Here is a 24219-nt window from a genome sequence, read left to right as displayed (position 1 = left end):
AGTACACGCAGGTTCAAAATAGTTTTATTATTGATATTTAGTATATATATATATATATATATATATATCACATTTATTAATTTATTAATTTATGGATATTGTGATTTTTATGAATGCTATATTTGGTTATATTTATTAATGTACTTAATGTATCTAATGTAGTAAATCTAAGTTATTTATTATTGATGGCATTGTGCTATATACTCTGTAAAATATGCTCTGTAAAAAATCTATATATCATTTGGATGCAATTTTAGTCATCTGGTATGGTGTATATTGCAAACCATGAAAACCATTCTGAAATATGAGGAATTCTTATGTAATAAATTGTACCTATTCATGACTTATTTATCTCCAAGTATTAAATATAAGGCACATTTGAATATTGTTAAAAGTCACGTTTATATAGCTGTTCTTATGAGAAACCCTCTCACAAGGGTTTGCGCATGTCAGAAGAGTCCGGAGCTGCGACTTATACTCGGCAGCTAATTTTGATTCCACAATGCCTCAGTTGTCATGTGACTAATGGAACGAAGTATGCGTCTCATTGCCGCCGAGCGGAAGTCATTTTCATTCAGCAGTTCCAGCTCTCTGATGATGCTCCGTACAAACCCGGTGAGCGCAGTATATTGTAATGAGCAGCACACTTTCAAAACACCACTTCCCTCCACCCTAACATACGCCCCCCGAAGAAGAAGTGGCGAAACACGTGTTGGGGTTGCAGGACGTGGATTTTATGGTCTCCTGTGAGTATCACTTGATTTATGCTACACTTATGCGTTATTTGTGACTGAATAATCATACATGTAATGATCTAAGCTTAGGTAGTCTTTATATACCTGGTGAAATGGTTTGGAGGACTTAATTGATATAGTCCCACCATTTTTATCTGAGGAACTACAAGTCTCAGGTTAAATGTGCAACAGTCAACTAATCAGGCACTTGTATTATGCTTGTAATATTATGAACAATTGTGTTAAACCACATGATTTAAATCAGTGCTTTTGATGTTTATTCAGTACTAAATTTACAGTTATGCCCTATGGACAAACTGTCATATTGATATATGCTGAAATATTTCATAATACTACTTTGACCTATGCAGTTGCCTGTTTATGACTTGATATAATTCTGTCTATATATATTCCTGTTATTGGTACTCAGCCATACATTTATATGACCTTTTCCATGTGTGGAATTAAAATATTTTTTATGATATTTTTCAATAAAAATCTATATTTTAATATAAAATTATTTAATCTGATTGGTAAACAGCGTAGCGGCAAAAAAAATACAAATGCCAAAATTACATCTTTTGATCGCCACAAATTTTCCACAAAATGCAATAACAGGCGTTCAAAATGTAGCATCTGTGCAAAAATGGTACCATTAAAAACGTCAGCTCAGAAAATGGCGCAAAAAGTGTGCCTTTTTTTGGACAAACTTCTGATTTTTTTTAACCCCTTAGAGAAATGTAAACCTATACATGTATGGTGTCTACGAACTTGCACTGACCTGAGGCATCTCAGCGACACATCAGTTTTACTATGTAGTGAACACGGTGAATAATATATCTGAAAAACAATCATGCAATTGCACTTTTTTTGCAATTTTTCCACACTTGGAATTTTTTTGCTGTATTCCAGTACACTATATGGTAAAACTGATGGTTTCATTTAAAGTACAACTCGTTGCGCAAAACATAAGCCCTCATATTTCATGATTGAATGAAAAATAAAAAAGTTAAGGCTCTCGGAAGAAGGTGAGCAAAAAAACAAAAAAACCGGAAAATCGGCCGAGGGTGAAGGGGTCAATCCATGACATTACACATTTGGCTCTTCTCAGTAAGGTTATTGATTGTTGTCTGCGGAGTGTTCTGCCGTACTAAATAAACTTGGATAGAAAATTTATCAGCTTCTCTGCAATTATCGGGGTCCAAGTTTCGTTTTAAAGGGGTATAGGACTGTACCATGAAAGGAAGATGCACAGCAATGAGGACATATAGAGGGGTGCTCAATGCTGGTAATGCAAATAAAACAATAAAAACACCTAAAATAATAGTGGGCAATGCCCACATAAATGTCTCACCCCATTGCACATAAAAACACATGTAAAGACCACAGTCTTAACAGAACCTAGATAAATGCAATACATATATAGGATGTCAGGGGGACATATGTGTACCAGAACAGGGATATATATGAAGATCTGACAGGAATGCAATAGTAGTAAGTCTTACAAATGAACCCAAAACTGACAAATACTGCTTGGTCTTATGTAGGAGAGAACAAGGAGAAGACGAAAAGTCCAGCATCTGAAGGATAGAATTAAAACATACCATATTTTTCGGACCATAAGATACACTTTTTTTCCCCCAAATGTTGGGGGAAAGTGGGGGGGGTGCGTCTTATGGTCTGAGTATAGGGCTGCGGCCGGGAATGAGGGTGCTGCGGTGGAGCGGGTCATCGGGGGCATGAGCAGGCTGTAGCAGCCTGCTGTGACCACGTGGGCCCGCTCATTACATATGCACGCCCATCCTCCCGCCCATTATCCCTCAGCACAGAAGCCGGCGCTGACAGGTAGGCGGGATGATGGGCACATAATTAACAGCCGGCCCGCATGATCACCCCTGGCAACTACAGCCTGGATTGATCATGTGCGGCTGCATTCACTGCCCCCCGCGCATCATCATCAGCGCGGGGGGCAGTGATTACGTACACTACACTCACCAGCCACTTCGGTGCAGCTTCGCTATGTCCTCCCGTCTGCCGGTCAGCTGATCTGTGCAGAGAGCGGTGAGCACAGCGATGACGTCATCGCTGTGCGCGCTGCTAGTCACGCAGGTCAGCTGACCGGCAGAGAGGAGGACGAGCGGTGCTTCAGGGAAGTGACCGTGACTGCTCCACACAGATCAGCGGCGCTGCTGCCGCCACAGACAGGGGGAGGAGCAATGCTGCATGGAGCGAGGAAAGGTAAGTATAAACGTTTATTTTTTTTGTGTGATACAGGATACAGGCTATATAGCAGGATGGGGGTATATAGCAGGATAAGGGCATATACAAGGATAGCAGTATATATTAGGATGTCAGTATATATCAGGATGGGGGCATATAGCAGGATGGGAGGTATATAGCAGGATGGGGTATATAGCAGGATGGGGTACAGTTAGGTCCAGAAATATTTGGACAGTGACACAATTTTCGCGAGTTGGGCTCTGCATGCCCCCACATTGGATTTGAAATGAAACCTCTACAACAGAATTCAAGTGCAGATTGTAACGTTTAATTTGAAGGTTTGAACAAAAATATCTGATAGAAATTGTAGGAATTGTACACATTTCTTTACAAACACTCCACATTTTAGGAGGTCAAAAGTAATTGGACATATAAACCAAACCCAAACAAAATATTTTTATTTTCAATATTTTGTTGCGAATCCTTTGGAGGCAATCACTGCCTTAAGTCTGGAACCCATGGACATCACCAAACGCTGGGTTTCCTCCTTCTTAATGCTTTGCCAGGCCTTTACAGCCGCAGCCTTCAGGTCTTGCTTGTTTGTGGGTCTTTCCGTCTTAAGTCTGGATTTGAGCAAGTGAAATGCATGCTCAATTGGGTTAAGATCTGGTGATTGACTTGGCCATTGCAGAATGTTCCACTTTTCTGCACTCATGAACCCCTGGGTAGCTTTGGCTGTATGCTTGGGGTCATTGTCCATCTGTACTATGAAGCGCCGTCCAATCAAATTTGCGGCATTTGGCTGAATCTGGGCTGAAAGTATATCCCGGTACACTTCAGAATTCATCCGGCTACTCTTGTCTGCTGTTATGTCATCAATAAACACAAGTGACCCAGTGCCATTGAAAGCCATGCATGCCCATGCCATCACGTTGCCTCCACCATGTTTTACAGAGGATGTAATGTGCCTTGGATTATGTGCCGTTCCCTTTCTTCTCCAAACTTTTTTCTTCCCATCATTCTGGTACAGGTTGATCTTTGTCTCATCTATCCATAGAATACTTTTCCAGAACTGAGCTGGCTTCATGAGGTGTTTTTCAGCAAATTTAACTCTGGTCTGTCTATTTTTGGAATTGATGAATGGTTTGCATCTAGATGTGAACCCTTTGTATTTACTTTCATGGAGTCTTCTCTTTACAGTTGACTTAGAGACAGATACACCTACTTCACTGAGAGTGTTCTGGACTTCAGTTGATGTTGTGAACGGGTTCTTCTTCACCAAAGAAAGTATGCGGCGATCATCCACCACTGTTGTCACCCGTGGACGCCCAGGCCTTTTTGAGTTCCCAAGCTCACCAGTCAATTCCTTTTTTCTCAGAATGTACCCGACTGTTGATTTTGCCTCTCCAAGCATGTCTGCTATCTCTCTGATGGATTTTTTCTTTTTTTTCAGCCTCAGGATGTTCTGCTTCACCTCAATTGAGAGTTCCTTAGACCGCATGTTGTCTGGTCACAGCAACAGCTTCCAAATGCAAAACCACACACCTGTAATCAACCCCAGACCTTTTAACTACTTCATTGATTACAGGTTAACGAGGGAGACGCCTTCAGAGTTAATTGCAGCCCTTAGAGTCCCTTGTCCAATTACTTTTGGTCCCTTGAAAAAGAGGAGGCTATGCATTACAGAGCTATGATTCCTAAACCCTTTCTCCGATTTGGATGTGAAAACTCTCATATTGCAGCTGGGAGTGTGCACTTTCAGCCCATATTATATATATAATTGTATTTCTGAACATATTTTTGTAAACAGCTAAAATAACAAAACTTGTGTTACTGTCCAAATATTTCTGGACCTAACTGTATATAGCAGGATAAGGGCATATATAAGGATGGCAGTATATTTCAGGATGGCAGTATATATCAGGATGGGGGCATATAGCAGGATGGGGTATATAGCAGGATGGGGTATATAGCAGGATAAGGGCATATACAAGGATGGCAATATATATCAGGATGGCAGTATATATCAGGATGGGGCATATTGCAGGATGGGGGTATATAGCAGGATGCCGGTATATAGCAGGTTAAGGGCTTATACCAGGATGGGATGCATATACAAGGCAGGAGGATCATTACCAGGATACCTTAGTAGAGAATTTGGGGACATTACCCCCATAACAGTGTCGGCAGCAGATCCTCGCCCCATAACAGTGTTTCATGACCACATTTTTTGCTTAAAATTTTATTTTTCCATTTTCCTCCTCTAAAACCAGGGTGCGTCTTATGGTCTGGTGCGTCTTATAGTCCGAAAAATACGGTAGCTTTAATGATATCCATTAAAAACGGTTGTACAAATTTGTATTAAAGCATACTGTATGTAGACAAAAGAAAATTCCATCTACGTATTTCGAGTAATATACACCTTGCTGTTAATCATGAGGACAAAGCTTGACTGTATAAAAGAATCTTATCTAGTAAGTATATCCATTAGTATAACTAGGGAGGGGGCAAATTCACCAACATTTAACTGTTACAGATGGATAATATACATAGAGACAAATCGAAAACATGCAAATATTGTACAAAGACATTTTTCAATGAATGAGAAACCTATTAAACAGTAATATAAACCAGTTAGATACATCTTGAATAATCATAAACACATGAAAATAAATTGACAAAATGTGTACTGTTTAAATAGATGCATATATTATATGATCACACTCATTGCATGTATATATACATATACTGTATATGTAAATAACAAATTTAGTATATTATATTATAATTATTATTATTATTATTATTAAGCAGCACTCAACGGCAAATAAATTAACCGAATGTACACTGATGTAGACAACAATTATATACCGTATATGCAAAGCGTATATGTCCTTCACAAAGATGTTTCTTGAATTTTCTTTACCTAATTTTCAGCTTTGCCCAACACCTGGTCATCTAATGGTTAGACGGAGACCTGGAAGGTGTATAAGCCCCAGTGTCTTTCACCCACTGTGAAATTTGGTGAAGGATCGGTGATGATCTGAAGATGCTTCAGCAAGGCTGGAATTTGGCAGGTTAATCTTTGCAAAGGACGTATAAATCAAGCTGCATACAAGGTTATCCTGGAAAAACAGTTGCTTCCTTCTGCTCAGGCAATGTTCCCCAACTCTGAGGACTGGTTTTTCCAGCAGGACAATGCGCCATGCCACACACCTAGGTCAATTAATGTGTGGATGAAGGACCACTACATCAAAACCTTGTCATGGCCAGCCCAATCTCCAGACCTGAACCCCATTGAAAACCTCTGAAATGTAATCAAAAGGAAGATGGATAGTCACAAGCCATCAAAAAAAGAAGAACTGCTTACATTTCTGCACCAGGAGTGGCATAAGGTCACCCAAAAGCAGTGTGAAAGCCTGGTGGAAAGCATGCCAAGACGCCTGAAAGCTGTGATTAACAATCACGGTTATTCCACAAAATATTGATTTCTGAACTCTCCCTGAGTTAAAACATTAGTATTGTTGTTTCTAATTGATTATGAACTTGTTTTCTTTGCATTATTTCAGGGCTGAAAGCAATGCATTTTTTGTTATTTTGAACATTTTTATTTTCAGAAAATTAATTCAACATTTTTTTGCTTGGAAATTCAGAGATGTTGTCAGTAGTTTATAGAATAAAAGAACAATTTACATTTTACTCAAAAATATACCTATAAAGTGAAAAATCATAAAAACTGAAAATTTGGAAGTGGTCTCATAATTTTTGCCAGAGCTGTATGTATGTACTATGTCACAACTGCAGTCAATGGGAACAACACACTGATCCACAAATGTAAATCTTGGGCATGAAGCCGACCAAAAGAAATCTCAAGGAAAAATTTGTATAAACACAGTGAATCAGTCCTATAGTTTAGGGTACTTTCACACTTGCGTTATTTTCCTTCCGTTACAATCCGCCCTTTTGGGAAACAGCGGAATCCGTTAACGGATTCCGCTGTTTCCCATAGACTTGTATGGGTGACGGATTGTACCAAAAGGAGCTGCGTTGCTTCCGCTGGGCGACGCTCCGTTGCTTCCGCCCAGCGGGAGGAACGCAGCATGTAACGTTATTTTGAGCAGCGGAATCCTCTGGATTTCACTGCGCATGCTCTTTTTTTTTTTTTTTTTTTTTTTTTTTTAAATCAAACTTTATTTTGGCTCGCGGTGGCCGAACGTTCAGCTGAGCGCCCGGCCGTCGGCAAGCGACAGCGCTCAGCTGAATGACCGGCCACCAGCATGCCCGGCCGCCGGCAAGTCACAGCGCTCAGCTGAGCGCCCGCCCGCCGGCATGCCCGGGCGCCGGCAAGTGACAGCGATCAGCTGATCACCCGGCGGCCGGCTGCAGGGAGCGATCAGCTGATCACCCGGCGGCCGGCTGCAGGGAGCGATCAGCTGATCACCCGGCGGCCGGCTGCAGGGAGCGATCAGCTGATCACCCGGCGGCCGGCTGCAGGGAGCGATCAGCTGATCACCCGGCGGCCGGGAGCGATCAGCTGATCACCCGGCGGCCGGGAGCGATCAGCTGATCACCCGGCAGCCGGCTGCAGGGAGCGATCAGCTGATCACCCGGCAGCCGGGAGCGATCAGCTGATCACCCGGCGGCCGGGAGCGATCAGCTGATCACCCGGCGGCCGGGAGCGATCAGCTGATCACCCGGCGGCCGGCTACTGGGAGCAATCAGCTGATCACCCAGCGGCCGGCTGCAGGGAACGATCAGCTGATCGTTCACTATAGTCTGCCGCTGGTAAAACCGGGAAAAAAAAAAAAAAAAATCAAAACGAATTGCGTTGTTTTGCAGCATCCGTTGCATCCGTTGTGTCACTATATGCAACACATCCGTTGCATCCGTCACACAACGCAATGCAACGGATACCGTTCAACGCAAGTGTGAAAGTAGCCTAAGACCCATGGGACGTCTGGTGGCCAACTTCAAGATCCAAAAAGCCTCTCTATTTATAAATAGACTAGACCAATTACCCCCTCTAGATAGATGATTAACTCTTTCAATCCCCATGATACTAAGTGATGTCATAACATCCTGATGCTGCTCTAAGAAACGTTGCGATAAACCCGACATAGATATTTTTATATACAAAGGTTTGAGAATAGTGTCATGCAGGGGTGGGGCTGTCCCGGGGGGCAGAAGGGCAATTGCATACTGGGCCGGGCTCCCAGCAGCAGTTTTCGGCCGCCCGGCTGTCTGCTGCCGACACTGTACTTTGCATGTGTATAAGTGCCGGCCCGCCCTGACGCGTTTTGACATGGCTTTCTACATATGCCCTTGGAGAAAGCCACGGCGAGACGCTTTAGGGTGTCTCACTGGTAAGGCTTTGTTAATATGTAGCAATGTGGCATAATCTGTTTATTGGCATTTGTTAGTTTAATTACTTTATTATCAGGTTAAAATATTTTTTTCCCTGATATATTAACTATTATTTTTCATTTGCCATCTTATTTATTTTTTACCCCACATTGCTACTATATTATGCCTTTGACATCCTACCATGAATGTAGGTTCTATTATATATCTATTTGTGGCACAGAGAGTACCTAATATATTTATTATTCCCACTACTTGGTGATTGTGAATATTTATATTATTGCACACTGTCAAGTTTCATGTAAATTATTTATGGTGGTCCAAAATATATATTGACAGTTGTACATTTAGTGATCAGATATTTCCATGTGCCACGTACTCATTTCTACATTTTGTACTGCTGTGTATTTCATGTTTTTTCTTGTAATAAAGATGATTTTTTTATTCAAATTTGATTGGATTTTTTTCTGGATAGTTTTATAGTCATTATATTTATGACACTGTATATATACAGATTAGTGTATGACTGGAATATGCAGGGCTGCCGTCAGTGCATTATAACCATGACTGGTGTATGGAGCCCGGTGAAGAGGAGGGCCTGGCCAGGCCTGGGGTAATTACTTAGCTTTATGAAGCCCTGGTCCAGGCCCCCTCTTCACTAGGCCCCAGTCACATCCATATCAGAAGGGCCCGGCAGTGTTGCTTTGGCTACTACACATCCCTAAGTTGTAGGTGAAGCACTACACGAGCATTGTGTGCAAATTAGCCATGTGTACTGGAGGCAGGAGGGTCAGTGAAGCAGAGCAGGACACCGGTGCATCAACGTGTGGCCCAGTAGAGTGATGTGATGAAGTCATCACTCTGCGACCTCTTAAGCAACACAGAGCGTGGAGCTGGTGAGGACCCGGCAGCCAGTGAGGAAAGCTGGTAAGCGCTCTGTGAACTAAAGATCGCTGGGTTGGTGGGGCTGACCCCAGCCCCTGCCTCGCTTCAGCTGGATGTACACATTGGAGGGTGCACATCCAGCTGAAATGCTTCGTGGCTCAGAGACCATGCTGCGCGATGTGGGAGACGGGCAGGGTGAGTAAAATTTTTTTTCTTCCTTTTTGCAGCAAATATAAGAGTAGAGGCCCAGGAAGGGGATATCTACAAGAAGAAGAACATATATACCAGGAAGGGGACAAAAACCGCCATGGGGACATATATAACAGAATGTGCCCAGGAGGGGGGATATATAACAGGAGAAGGAAATACCGTATATACCAGGAAGGGGACAAAAATTAGGATGGGAACATATATACCAGAATGTGCCTAGGAGTGGGATATATATTCTAGGAGTTGCCCAGGATGGGACATATATGCTAGGAAGGGGAAAAATAAACCAGTATGGGGACATATACTGTATACCAGAAGAGGCCCAAGATGGTGATATATATACTAGGAGGAGGACATATAAGCTAGGAAGGGGACAAATAAACCAGTATGGGGATATTTATACCAGGAGAGTCGTAATATAGTGACATATATACCAGGAGGAGGATATATACTGGGAAGGGGACAAATAAACCAGGATGGGGACTTTTATACCAGGATGGGCCCAGTATGGGAACATATAAACAAGGAGGGGTGTTACGCTCACCGAGGAGCGGCGAGCTTCCAGAGGTGGACCCACTGGACCGTGCACCGGACTCCCCTGAGAAGGCGACCAGCAGCGAACCCCTATACAGGGACTGTGCGGCGCCTCCCCAGGAGGCCTAAATGCACGGCAGCCAGGAACCGGTAGTAGGAATCTCTGTAGGGCCAGGTGTAGCAAGGTTGTGACGTCCACAGCCGGCAGGACACGGAAACTGCACCGGAAATGTTCACAGCAGGTGACGTCCACTGCAGGTACGGCACGGATAATGTCCACGGCAGGTAGGGCACGGTGACGTCCACTGTCGGTATGAGCGGTGACGTCCACAGCAGGTACGGCACAGATAATGTCCCCGGTAGGTAGGGCACGGTGACGTCCACTGTCAGTATGAGCGGTGACGTCCCCAGCCAGAATGGTACGGATGGCACTACGGTGAGACAAGGGATTAGAACCAGGTATCAAAGCACAGAAAACAGATAACAGCACAAGGGGTCTGGACACTGGCAAGGCTCTAATGGAAGCGTTGCTCGGGCGCCTGATGCTGGGGGAGGTGAACCTAAATACCCATTAGGTAACCGGTGACCTCTGAGGTCACTTCCAGAAAACGGGGCATACCGCTTTAAGAAAGGGGGCGTGGCCTCGCGCGCAGCCTAGAGTCACTTACTGCAGCTCTGTGTAAGGAAGGGAGACAGGAAGAGGCTGCAGCATGCCTGGGAGCAGGAGCAACGTCTGCAGAGCCATGGGACCGGTAAGAGGAAGGCCGTCGCTGCCTGGGGCTATGACTGGGAGTGCTAGTGGGAGCCATGCTGGGACTGGGCACATGTGAGGGAGCGCGCCCCCCACGGAGTCTGGTGGGACCAGGCGCTACAGTACCCTCCCTGAAGACCCCCCCTCCTCAGGAAGCTCCGGAGGAGGTGAGGAGCATCCACGTCCTCCGCAGGTACCCACGTCCTCTCCTCAGGACCGAACCCCTTCCAGTCTACCAGATAGTAGGTTCTACCTTGGACCTCCTTAGCCACAAGGATGGCTTTTACCTCATAGACGTCGTCACCACCAACAGGAGGAGGTGTAGTACCAGGATCACTGTGGAAACGGCTCAGGACCACCGGCTTGAGGAGGGACACATGGAAGGAGTTCGGGATGCGAAGAGTAGACGGCAGCTTCAACTTGTAGGACATCTCATTGATCCGTCGGAGCACTTCAAAGGGACCAATAAAGCGGGGACCCAGCTTGTAGGACGGCATCTTCAGGTGGACATACTTGTATGAGAGCCAGACTTTATCTCCGGGTTGAAAGAAAGGAACATCCGGACGTTTCTTGTCAGCGTGTTTCTTCATGCGGACAGAGGAATGTTCCAGAGCCGACTTGGTCTCAGCCCAGACGGCGGAGAAGGACCTCACAAGGTCATCAGCTGCAGGGTTGCCGGACGAACATGTCACAGGGCACAGCACTTTGAGTCGCTGTCCATACACCACCTGGAACGGGGATTTAGCAGAGGACTCACTGTCATGATTGTTGTAGGAGAACTCGGCCCATGGAAGCAGGTTGACCCAGTTGCTGTTCGTCCACGAAGTGGCGGAGATAATTAGTCAAGACTTGGTTAATGCGCTCCACTTGCCCATTGGATTGAGGGTGGTAGGCAGAAGAAAAGTCCAATTGTACCTCCATCATTTTGCATACTGCTCTCCAAAACCGAGCGGTGAACTGGACCCCTCTGTCGGACACGATATGGAGAGGCAAGCCGTGAAGCCGGAAGATATGTTGAATGAATAAGTCAGCAAGAACCGGAGCGGACGGTAGCCCGGAGAGTGGTGTGAAGTGGGCCATCTTGGAGAACCGGTCCACCACCACCCAGATGACTGTGCAGCCAGACGATTTTGGCAGGTCCGTGATGAAATCCATGCCGATAGGTTGCCATGGAGCAGATGGTACGGGTAAAGGAAGCAAAGGGCCCGCCGGAAGAGTCTTCGGGACTTTGTTCCGGGCACAGGAGGAACAGGATGAAACAAAGTCCTGGACGTCTTGATGTAGCCCTGGCCACCAATAATATCGGGATATCAATTGCAGAGATTTCTTTTGACCCACATGACCTGCTATTCGGGAAGAGTGTCCCCACCGGAGTACACATTCCCTATCGACCTCAGCAACAAACGTCTTACCGGGAGGAAGGTGGTGCATGCCAACTGGTGCTGCCATTAGCTTGGAAGGTTCAATGATGTGCCGAGGTTCATCTTCCTGATCCTCTAACAGGAATGATCGAGACAGCGCATCGGCCTTCAGGTTCTTCTCAGCTGGACGGAAATGCAGAACAAAATCAAAGCGGGCGAAGAATAATGACCATCGGGCCTGTCGGGGGTTTAGCCTGTGGGCTGTCTGGAGATATGCCAGATTCTTGTGGTCAGTATAGATGGTAACTGGATGTAATGACCCTTCCAGCAGGTATCGCCACTCTTCCAGGGCCAGCTTGATTGCCAGCAACTCACGGTCTCCGATTGAGTAGTTTCGTTCTGCTGGGGAGAAAGCCTTAGAAAAGAAGCCACAGGTTACTGTCTTACCCTCTGACGTTTTCTGTGTAAGAACCGCACCGGCTCCGGATGAGGAGGCATCTACCTCAAGGATAAACGGCTTGTTAGTGTTGGGTCTGTGTAAGGCTGGAGCAGAAGCGAAGGCTCGTTTAAGGGACATGAACGATTCTTCAGCTTCCAGGGTCCATTTCTTAGGGTTCTCCCCTTTGTGAGTGAGAGAGGATATGGGACGCACCAGAGACGAGAAGTGTGGAATGAATTGCCGGTAATAGTTGGCGAATCCCAGGAATCACTGGATAGCCTTCAACCCTTCCGGACGGGACCAATTCAGTACGGCTGATACCTTATCGGGGTCCATCTTCAGGCCAGTATCAGAGACTATGTGGCCAAGGAAGGGTAGCGAGGTCTGCTCAAACAGGCATTTCTCGAGTTTGGCGTAAAGGCGATTCTCTCTCAATCTCCGCTGGACAAGACGGACATGTCTTCGGTGGGTATGCAAGTCCGGAGAGAAGATAAGGATGTCGTCTAAATACACAACCACACAGGTGTATAGAAGGTCACGGAAGACGTCGTTCATGAACTCCTGGAAGACCGCTGGAGCGTTACTGAGCCCGAAGGGCATCACTCGATATTCATAGTGCCCATCCCGAGTGTTGAACGCAGTCTTCCATTCGTCTCCCGACCGAATGCGGACCAGATTGTACGCACCCCGGAGATCTAATTTGGAGAAGATCTTGGCACCTTGAAAGCGGTCAAACAGTTCCAGTATCAGGGGTAGCGGGTATCTGTTCTTCACCGTGATCTTATTCAATCCGCAGTAGTCAATGCAAGGCCGTAGACCCCCGTCCTTTTTCCCCACAAAGAAGAAACCCGCTCCGGCAGGAGAGGAGGATTTTTGGATGAAGCCTCGTGCTAGATTTTCCTTTATGTAATCAGACATGGCTTGGGTCTCTTCTCGGGACAGAGGGTAGATGCGCCCACGCGGAGGGGTTGCCCCGGGGAGCAGGTCGATGGGACAATCGTAGGGTCTGTGTGGTGGCAACATCTCAGCCTCCTTGTTGTCAAAGACATCGGCATAGGCCCAATAGGCAGGGGGTAACCCAGGAAGGGTGACCGGTTCAACGGGTCGGTGCGGAGGATGCACTGGTTTCAGGCAGTTGCTGTGGCAAGACGCACCCCATTGCAGGATGTCTCCAGAATCCCAGTCCAGTACTGGCTTGTGCGACCGAAGCCAGGGTATTCCCAGTAGTAGGGCATGCGTCATGGGAGTCAGGGAGTACGTGGAAGGCGATGGTCTCAGAGTGTAGCAACCCCACTTGCATAGTACAGTTCTCCGTGATGTACCGGATGGGTTCGGATAGCGGTTTTCCATCCACGGAAGAAAGACTAATGGGGGTAGCAAGACATCGGATGGGAATCTGGTGTAGGTCCACCACGGCTTGTTGGATAAAGTTCCCGGCAGAGCCTGAATCTAGGAACGCATGCTCTGACAACCGGATGGAACCACAGGACAGGGATTCAGGTACATGGAGAAAAGGAGAGGACTTGGCATGACCTAGGGTGGCCTCTCTGATGGACCCTAGGCTCTGTAGTTTCCCGGCTTTACTGGACAGTTCTGAATCAGATGTTTGGCACTTCGGCAGTAGAAGCACTCTCCTGCCATTCTCTGATTCCTCTGTCGCAGTCTGGACTCACTGACGCGATCGACCTCCATGGGCTCGTGTGGAGCAGTAGGCCGGGTGGAGGGAGGTGACATCGGCCTTTGGAACGTGGGTGCAAGGCGCGGGGTTCTTTTCGCCCAGGTGACTTCAATGGCATGCTCTTGGAAACGGAGATCAATATGGGTAGCCAAAGAGATCAGCTCTTCCAGGGTGGTAGGTACATCCCGGCCGGCCAGTTCATCCTTGATTTTACCGGATAACCCTTCCCAGAAGGCAGCTACCAAGGCGTCATTGTTCCACTTGAGTTCGGAGGACAGAGTGCGGAATTCGATTGCATACTGTCCCACGGTGAGATTCCCCTGGTGGATTCTCATGAGCGAAGAGGCAGTAGACGAGAGACGGCCTGGCTCATCGAACACCTTACGGAAGGTGGTCAGAGAGCCGGACAGGATTTGAACAGTCGCGCCATTCCTCTCCCAGAGCGGATTCATCCAAGCCAGAGCCTGACCAGTCAGATGAGACATGATAAATGCGATTTTCGAGCGATCAGTCGCTCGCTGCAGTGGCGACAGCTCAAAGTGCAGGGAGCACTAGTTTAAGAAACCGCGACACAAACGGGGATCCCCTGCATACATGGGTGAGGCGGCCAGGCGGGAAGGAGACATGCATGTCGATAATCCCGCAGAGTCGGGGGTTGTTGAGGAGGCCGGATTCTGCAGAGCGTATAGACGGGAATCCACGGACGCCATATATTCGGCCATGCGTCTCTGGGCCTTATGCTGGTGGGACAGTTCCTTCTGTAGTTCACTTAACTGGGAGCCGTCGGAGGATCCGGAGGTTTGCATGGATGCCAGACGTGATTCCACAGACTTCATGTAAGTTACTAATCTTGCTTGGGTCTCGCGTTGGCGGGAGAGCTCCTGTTGCAGGTCAGTCAGCGGGTTAACCTTGATCCCGGCAGAGTCCATGGCCCGAGCAAACTGTTACGCTCACCGAGGAGCGGCGAGCGTCCGGAGGTGGACCCACTGGACCGTGCACCGGACTCCCCTGAGAAGGCGACCAGCAGCGAACCCCTATACAGGGACTGTGCGGCGCCACCCCAGGAGGCCTAAATGAACGGCAGCCAGGAACCGGTAGTAGGAGTCTCTGTAGGGCCAGGTGTAGCAAGGTTGTGACGTCCACAGCTGGCAGGACATGGAAACTGCACCGGAAATGTTCACAGCAGGTGATGTCCACCGCAGGTACGGCACGGATAATGTCCACGGCAGGTAGGGCACAGTGACGTCCACTGTCGGTATGAGCGGTGACGTCCACAGCAGGTGCGGCACAGATAATGTCCACGGTAGGTAGGGCACGGTGACGTCCACTGTCAGTATGAGCGGTGACGTCCCCAGCCGGAATGGTACGGATGGCACTACAGTGAGACAAGGGATTAGAACCAGGTATCAAAGCACAGAAAACAGATAACAGCACAAGGGGTCTGTGTGATGGTGGGCTATGGGGGAGGTGTATCTTGCTGTACAGATTCCTATTTCAAGCTGGGTTCATTGTCTTATTTGAACTACTTCTGTGTACATTTCTATTGTTGTAGGTAATCACCCCCTAAAATGCAAGGTTATATCCTCTTGAGGCACTTCCATCCCTGGGAGTAGGGGGAGGTGGGCCTAGAGTCCAACTAGTGTAAACTCTGCTTACCTGGGAGATTCTGGCAGAGTGAGCTGAAACTTGAAGGGAGCAGGAGCTCCAGCCTGTGTGGCTGTGGACACGGACGGAGCTAGGCCTGTGTGGCGGCCCGTGGGATTGTGTGGAACTCTTTGGACTACTGTAAGGACGATTGCTTTGTAATCCGGTCCGAGGATTGTCGGGAAGGGCCCCCGAATCTGTTTTACGTGGACTTATCGTGTGCTGTTCCAGTGTTCTTGTGAATAAACCTGTTGGATCGTTCCTCGGCCTGTTGTCTCTCCTTGCTCTGCTGTACACCCCGTCACAAACTGGTTGGCAGCGGTGGGATCCGAGCAGAAGAAATGGAGGACAACAGCCAATCGACGTCTGAAACCAGAACCTCAGGATACAGGAACTGGACTGTGGCGAGTCTACAAACAAAGGCCCGTGAATTAGGTGTCGGCTACAAAGGACTCTCTAAGGAGCAACTACTTGAGGCATTGGAACACGCTTGCCTGCAAGATGGCACCGAGGAACAATTTCCACAGCAAGGGGAGCAAAGACGGGAGCCGGAGGTGAATACCCAAAAAAGTCAATGGGTTGTGTGGTACAAGGAAAAGATGGCACTGCTTGGCGATGAGGCCACCATAGAAGATAAGAGGGAGGCCATGCGTGGAGCTGAAGAGAAGGAGCGCAGGATGGAGGAGATGGCATTGCTGGATAAGCAGCTCGCTGTGGAAGCCGCGAGAGGTTCCAGACAGACTGTAACCCCAGCACCCACCATGAGGGAACTTCCCAGGGTGTCCCGCAAAGACTTTAAGCCGTTTAACGAGGCTGCAGGCGACATTGAGGGCTTCTTCCAGGACTTTGAGCATCAGTGTCAATTAATGGAAGTCCCGGACAGGGAGCGTGTCCGGCATCTGGTTGGGCTCCTAGAGGGGGGAGCTGCTGAAGCCTATAGAGCTATGGACCCTCGGTGGAACTGTGAGTATGCGGATATTAAACAGACTATTCTAGAACATTATGCTGTGACCCCAGACACTTACAGGACTCAGTTCCGTGCTTTAGCCTGTGATGGGGAAGTGTCTTTTAAAATATATGCTCATAGACTCAAACAAATATGTAATCGCTGGCTGGAGGCAGAGGAGGCCTTATCTTGGGGGACCTTCCTGCAGGTCATCCTAAAAGAGCAGTTCTATGCCAGGTGCCCAGCGGAAATCAGAGAATGGGTGCGTGAGAGAAAGCCGTCAACTGTGGAACAAGCTGCTGCTCTCGCTGATGAGGTGCTCACCATCAAGCCTCAGTGGAGGGTTCTGTTGGAGGATGGAGAGACGCCTAATAGCTCCACAACACCGGATGCCCCCAGTTATTCTGTCCCCATTGTTCCCCGTTCCTCTAAGCCACCACATGTTGATACCCGTGTTAATGTGCCTCCAGTTGCTTCTACTGCACTTTCTGGAATACGCCGGGGAGAGGAAGTAACAGAGCGCAGGTGTTATGTTTGTAGGCATCCCGGGCATTTGCAGGCCTCATGCCCAGCCAGGCCATGGAGGAATCATCCTCAAACCCCTACAGCACCTTCAGGTGGGAGCCGGCCTTCAAGTTCCCCTACCCCTTACCCAAGAGGACGCCTTGGATGGAGGGAGACTCAGCTCAGATGCTATCAATGTGGACAGCCAGGGCATCGGCAAGTCTCCTGCCCAGCTGTTCAAATGAGGACTGATCCTGCACCTAATCGGATTGTTAATTATTTACAGCCCAGTGCCATGGAGGAAGATGTGGCACCGTTATGTGAGGACTGGCCTAGTGACTCAGCCCCCCATGTTGCACCACCAGGAGTTTACGGGGTGCGACCCGCAGTTATGACGACTTCTGCTCATCGAGGTAAGCACTTGCAGGAGGTTGTGCTGGATGGACAGAGACTTGTTGGATTTTGTAACTCGGGTGCTTTCCTCACACTGGCTGATCCCCGAGTGGTTCGGCCTGAGGCAATCCATAGAGGACCTGGGATTGTTATTGAACTGGCTGGTGGACAATGGAGGACTATTCCCACAGCCACTGTGGATCTGAACTTTGGTTTTGGGGTCAGGCGATGTGTGGTTGGGGTGATGGGTGGTCTGCCTGCAGACATTCTCCTAGGCAATGATGTGGGAGATATACAATGCCGATTTGTGGGTGCAGAAAGCAGAGTTTGAGTGAGGGAATACACAAAAGGAACCTTGTCCTTCCAACCCTATCGCTCTACAGGGGATTACCTACACCTTTTCCATCCAATACAAGTGTGGAAGCCAACACCAGAATGCTGATGGACTGTCCCAGCCAGAAGAACCATAGACTATTCACAGCTGAGCAACATGGACGTAAGTGAGATGGCCAGAGGTCTGTGTAGACCTCGTGGCATACTCACTTATTAAAAAGGGGGGACAGGTTGTGATGGTGGGCTATGGGGGAGGTGTATCTTGCTGTACAGATTCCTATTTCAAGCTGGGTTCATTGTCTTATTTGAACTACTTCTGTGTACATTTCTATTGTTGTAGGTAATCACCCCCTAAAATGCAAGGTTATATCCTCTTGAGGCACTTCCATCCCTGGGAGTAGGGGGAGGTGGGCCTAGAGTCCAACTAGTGTAAACTCTGCTTACCTGGGAGATTCTGGCAGAGTGAGCTGAAACTTGAAGGGAGCAGGAGCTCCAGCCTGTGTGGCTGTGGACACGGACGGAGCTAGGCCTGTGTGGCGGCCCGTGGGATTGTGTGGAACTCTTTGGACTACTGTAAGGACGATTGCTTTGTAATCCGGTCCGAGGATTGTCGGGAAGGGCCCCCGAATCTGTTTTACGTGGACTTATCGTGTGCTGTTCCAGTGTTCTTGTGAATAAACCTGTTGGATCGTTCCTCGGCCTGTTGTCTCTCCTTGCTCTGCTGTACACCCCGTCACAGTCTGGACACTGGCAAGGCTCTAATGGAAGCGTTGCTCGGGCGCCTGCTGCTGGGGGAGGTGAACCTAAATACCCATTAGGTAACAGGTGACCTCTGAGGTCACTTCCAGAAAGCGGGGCATACCGCTTTAAGAAAGGGGGTGTGGCCTCGCGCGCAGCCTAGAGTCACTTACTGCAGCTCAGTGTAAGGCCTCTGCCACACTCACGTGAAATTCACGCACGTGCCGAGAGACACGTATTTTCCCTGCGTGTTGCGTGCAGGTAAGTACGTGTCTCTGGTACGTGCGTGACACGTGTGTTCTACGTGTGCTATCCGCGATAGCACACGTAGAATCGGTAATTATTATACTCACCTGGTCCTTCCTGATGTCCGCGCTGCTGTCCGTGGTGCTGATCCTCGGTCTCCAGCCCTCCCGTCTCCCCGCTGCTGCTGCTGCCAGGCAGTGAAGTGAATATTCAATGAGAATAATGAGCGGCGGTCGGCAGCAAGAGGCAGCAGCGGCAGAGACAGGAGGGCTGGAGAAGGTGAGTTAATGTTTTTTTTTTTTTTCAATGACATGTGTGTTTTCTCCGGCGCGTGTCACACGGGACCGCATCCACACTACACCCGTGTGGTGCGGGTGCGGGCCGTGTGACACCCGTGCTGCCGGTGAAAAAACGGACATGTCAGCGCTTTCAAAAACGCACACACGTACAAACGCACACGGACACACGTTCCGTGTGGTTTTACGTGTGTGTGCCTGCTACAATAGGGTAGCATTGGTTAAAGTGTCTCCGTGCCGCCGGTACGTGTAAAAAATGACAAACACGTGCCGGAGGCACGGATGTGTGGCGCAGGCCTAAGGAAGGGAGACAGGAAGAGGCTGCAGCATGCCTGGGAGCAGGAGCAACGTCTGCAGAGCCATGGGACCGGTAAGAGGAAGGCCGTCGCTGCCTGGGGCTATGACTGGGAGTGCTAGTGGGAGCCATGCTGGGACTGGGCACATGTGAGGGAGCGCGCCCCCCACGGGGTCTGGTGGGACCAGGCGCTACAAGGGGGATATGTATGTCAGGAAGGGGACATATATACCAGGAAGAAAACATATATACCAGGAGGATATTATACAGAGGGGCAGTGTGTGTGGTAGGATAGTATACACAGTGGTAGTGGGTGTGGGGCGATATACAAAGGGGCAGTGTGTGGGGGTGGATATATGTAAATAGGGGCAGCTCATGTGGGAGATAGTATACAGAGGGGAAACATATGTGAAGAATATTATACAGAGGGGCAATGTGTGTGGGAGGATATTATACAGAGGAGCAGTGTGTGTGTGGATGATATTCTACACAGGGGTCATGTCTCTGGGGGATATTTTACAGAGGGGAAGTGCATGGGGGGATATTATACAGAGGAGCGGTGTGTGTGGGGATATTATACAGAGGAGCAGTGTGTGTGGGGATATTATACACAGGGGTAGTGTGTGGGGGATGGTATACAGAGGAGCAGTGTGTGTGTGTGGATATTATACAGAGCGCAGTGTGTGTTGGGGTATATTATACAGAGAAGCAGCCTGTGGGGGGATATTATACAGAGGAGCAGTGTGTGGGGGGGATATTATACAGAGGGGAAGTGTGCGTGGGGATATTAGACAGAGGTCCAGTGTGTGTGTGGAGGGATATTACATAGAGTATCAGTATGTGTGGGAGGATATTATACAGAGAGCAGTGTGTGTGTGGATATTATACAGAGGTCCAGTGTGTGTGTGGAGGGATATTATACAGAGGAGCAGTATGTGTGGGTGGGATATTATACAGAGGAGTAGTGTGTGTGTGATGATATTATACAGAGGGCAGTATGTGTGGGGATATTATCGTTTCTAGAAGGTTCTTTTTTCTGGATATTTGTCATTCTTTCTATTTAAAAATGTATTTATTTTTTTGCCAAAAATAATCATTTATCACAGATATGGAAATTTTTCCTATAAAACATGGATGTCTTTACACAAAATCTTTAAATAGCATTGGGATTCTTTTTAGAAGAGTCCCTACTTTAGGATGACACGTGTCATCCAGTTTACCAAATATTTATAATAATTCAGAAATTACATTTTTATGGCTGAATGTAATTGGTAAGTATAAATGTGGAATTTTTTCTGCTGAATATGTACGTATTCCTTAACTAGCAAAAATATGTTGATCATGCATTCAATGTTTCTGTGTTATATTGATCGTTATGAAATATTTCTGTATGTTTTTGTATACTGCAATGACTAATGTTTTATTGTATGTTCTTTTAACCTTCGTCAGGCTGCATATTTTTACAACGTTAACAGCGACCCCTTATCTCGGAAGGGGGTGAAGATATTTTATTGAAATTTGGCCAATATATTCTGGACCAAAACTGCAGAGATTTCACGAAATTTCAGCCCTCTACGGCTTTTGGAAAAAAAAATGTATTGCAATTTTAAAACGGAATAGTTACAATTGTACCTATTCAGCCAGACAAAGGTTAAGTTGTTTCTACCCTAAAGGCCCCGTTACATTTCTCTCTCTGTTTCACTCTGTCTGTCTGTGTCTGTTTCTGTCTATTTGTTTCTCTGTCTGTCTATCTGTCTTTGTCTGTGTATGTCTGTCTGTGTCTGTTTCTATCTATTTGTGTCTGTCTGTCTCTGTTTGTGTCTGTCTGTGTCTGTCTGTGTCTGTCTCTTTCTGTGTCTGTCTGAGTCTGTCTGTCTGTCTCTCTCTCCCTGTCTGTTTCTCTATCTGCCTGTCTCTCTCTGTCTGTCTCTATCTGCCTGTCTGTCTCTATCTGTCTATCTCTCTGTCTGTCTCTCTCTCCCTGTCTCTCTCTCCCTGTTTGTCTCTCTATTTCTCTTTCTGTCTGTCTCTCCCTGTCTTTCTCTGTCTGCCTCTCTCTCTCTCCCCCGTCTCCCTGTTTCTCTCTCTCTCTGTCTCTTTTTGTCTGTGTCTCCCTGTCTGTCTCTCTGTCTGTCTCTTTGTCTCTCTCTGCCTGTGTCTCTCTGTCATGCTCTGTCTGTATTACTTCACTGTCATGCTCCGTCCTGTGCCGTCCCCGACCATGGACCTCGCTGGCCATGGGGACCGGGGGGGTCTCCGCAGTGTCAGCAGGGCTTGAACAGCTTCTGTCCGTTTTGTACTTACCATTTCCAGCAAGCTGACACAGCCCATGCGCGTGCCCTGCTTTCCTGTATCCATAGTGGCACTGCAGAACCCAGCATGCACTAGGGATCATGTGATCTCTGACTCCTCCCCTCCCTCTGACATCATCGCAGGTCCTGTTAGTACAGATCTATTTTGAGTGCAATTCCCTCTTAGCCTATTGCTGAGCAGCTCTGTGTATACAAAGCACCCTCCCCTTATGGGAAGTGCTTGGGCAACATTTCCTATCCTTAGGTATGTTGTCAATGTAGAGGGTGCGCTGCGTACCTCTTCCGGTGCCTCTTACTAATATGTAATTTCCTATCCTTAGGTTTCCTCTTGCTTGCTGAACCTCTGGAGCTGCTGCTTTTGTGTTGCCAAAGGGACCTGCAAGCTGTGCCTCCTTCCTGGTCTCCAGCTCCACTCTTGGTTCCACGTCCACAGAGCATTGTTGTAACAGCGGTGCCACATCCGGAGGAGCCACTTCTACTTCCTTCATGTTTGCCGTGTCTGAGCAAGTTGTGCAGTGCCACTGTCGGGATACACTAACCTGAGACTTTGCTCTTTTCCTGTGACGCGGTGAGTCGTAACCACTGTCTGGGAGATTGTGCATTTAGGCCCTCTGGGGTTGGGCCAGACAGCCCCTGTATAGGGGTTTGCTCTCGATTGCTCCTCCAGGGGAGTCCGGTGCATGGTCCGGTGGAGTCTCTCTCGGTCACCTTCGCACTCCTTTCCTATTTAAGGATTGTCAATAAACCCAGTCTATTGCTCACCATCTACGTTCTCCCGTGTCCTGCTTGTGGTCAGCTACCGGTCTAGTGGGTTCACACATCTAATCTCGCCGTACTGCGGTGAGCGTTATACTCACATATAAGCTGTCTTATACTAAAAAAATCTTTTGTTGCCTATAGCAACCAATTACAGCTCCTATGAAAAAAATGACAAAAATATTTAATTTTCTCCCCAACTTGGAATCAAACCAGCAACTTCCAAATACATAACAGCTGCCCTAGTAGTTGAGTCAATTGCTTTGATGATGTCAGAGGTAGGATTTTCCATAGATGAACCTGCAATGCAGCCTCTGATTATACAGCAGATTACACAGGACCCAGAGCTCCATTGTACAGTGCAGAGCATCTCTGTGTCCTGTATTCTAGAAGGAGAGTAAAAAAAAATGTTTCTTCTAATAAAATTACTAAAAATTAAAAAATAGAATAATGTAATTTTATTGCGTTTTTAAAAAAAAAATAAACATCACAAATCAGCAAATAACATGGACATATTTGTTGTCCCTGTAATCGTAACTACCCAAACAATGCAGCGATCAGATTATTTATTGAGATTGGTAAATGGCGAAAAAAATGGCGCAACTGATTATTTTTCTCTATTAAAACCCATAAAAAAAGTAATAAAAATGTATCACTCAGGCCAAGTTCACACGTAGCGTAAATGCTGCATTTTTTCTGCAGGTGTCTCCACCACTCGACACAATAACAATATTCCCTGATTAATGCGTGTTTGCTGCATTTTCTATGCCTCTTTCCCGATAGTTGATACTTGTTTGTTGCAGAAAAGCTTTGATTCATAAAGAAGCCTATAGAGAAAAAAAACACCAAAACCACACAGTTCAGTGGTGTCATTAGGCACACCAGCGGTCGAGATTTCATGTTGTCACATCCACTCTACTGGGACGTTTAGTCCGTGTTCACATGTAGCGTAAATGCCAGATTTTTCTGCTACTTTTTGCACAGAAATTCTGCTGTGTTTAACTGTCCAAGCTAAATGGATGTGATTTCATGAAAAGACGCCGCTGAACTCTGCGGTTTTGATGTTTTTTTTTTTTCTCTCAAGAGTAGAGATGAGCCACCCCCCTGGAGTTCGAGTTTGGTTCGTCGAACGGTGCCCCGTTCGACGAGCTGTTCGACGAACCTCTCGAACCCCATTGAAAACAATGGGAGGCAATCACAAACACATAAAAACACATTATAAATGTACATATACAGTTAATAAACATTGCCATAACACTTACCGGTGCCCGCGATGCGCCCTGCACTCTGTCTCCCGCCGCTTTTCCATCGATAATCGCTGCATCCTCCCGGTAACCAGCAGTGATGCAGGACCTATCGTGACGTCAAAATAGCCATGTGACCAGTCACGTGTCTATTATCTCATTGGCTACAGACTGGTCACATGGCTTTGACGTCATGCTAGGACCTGTCATTGCACTCTCCAGTACACGGTGCATGTTTGTGTAACACCGTGTACCGGCGACATGCTCTGGCACACGGTCGACTCCCCGTTCTGCTTCCCCGTTCCATTATGGACCGGCTGACACACCCGGTAAATAACG

The 24219-nt window shown here is 47.4% G+C and overlaps 1 protein-coding gene across 1 annotated transcript in view; it reads right to left on the bottom strand.

Moving 5' to 3' along the window:
- GDF1 (growth differentiation factor 1) overlaps window positions 1-22368 on the bottom strand; it is a 42024-nt gene extending 19656 nt beyond the window's left edge. Inside the window, exon 1 of the mRNA XM_075347135.1 lies at window positions 22158-22368. Within this exon, the coding sequence (XP_075203250.1) occupies window positions 22158-22368 (211 nt within the window). The remainder of the gene's footprint in view (window positions 1-22157) is intronic.
- Between the last annotated feature and the right edge of the window lie 1851 nt (window positions 22369-24219).

The sequence above is a fragment of the Anomaloglossus baeobatrachus genome, chromosome 1 (assembly GCF_048569485.1).
Source record: "Anomaloglossus baeobatrachus isolate aAnoBae1 chromosome 1, aAnoBae1.hap1, whole genome shotgun sequence".
Lineage (NCBI taxonomy): Eukaryota > Metazoa > Chordata > Amphibia > Anura > Aromobatidae > Anomaloglossus > Anomaloglossus baeobatrachus.
The sequence above is the reverse complement of the archived record's forward strand: the minus strand, read 5'-3'. Positions and strand labels throughout refer to the sequence as shown.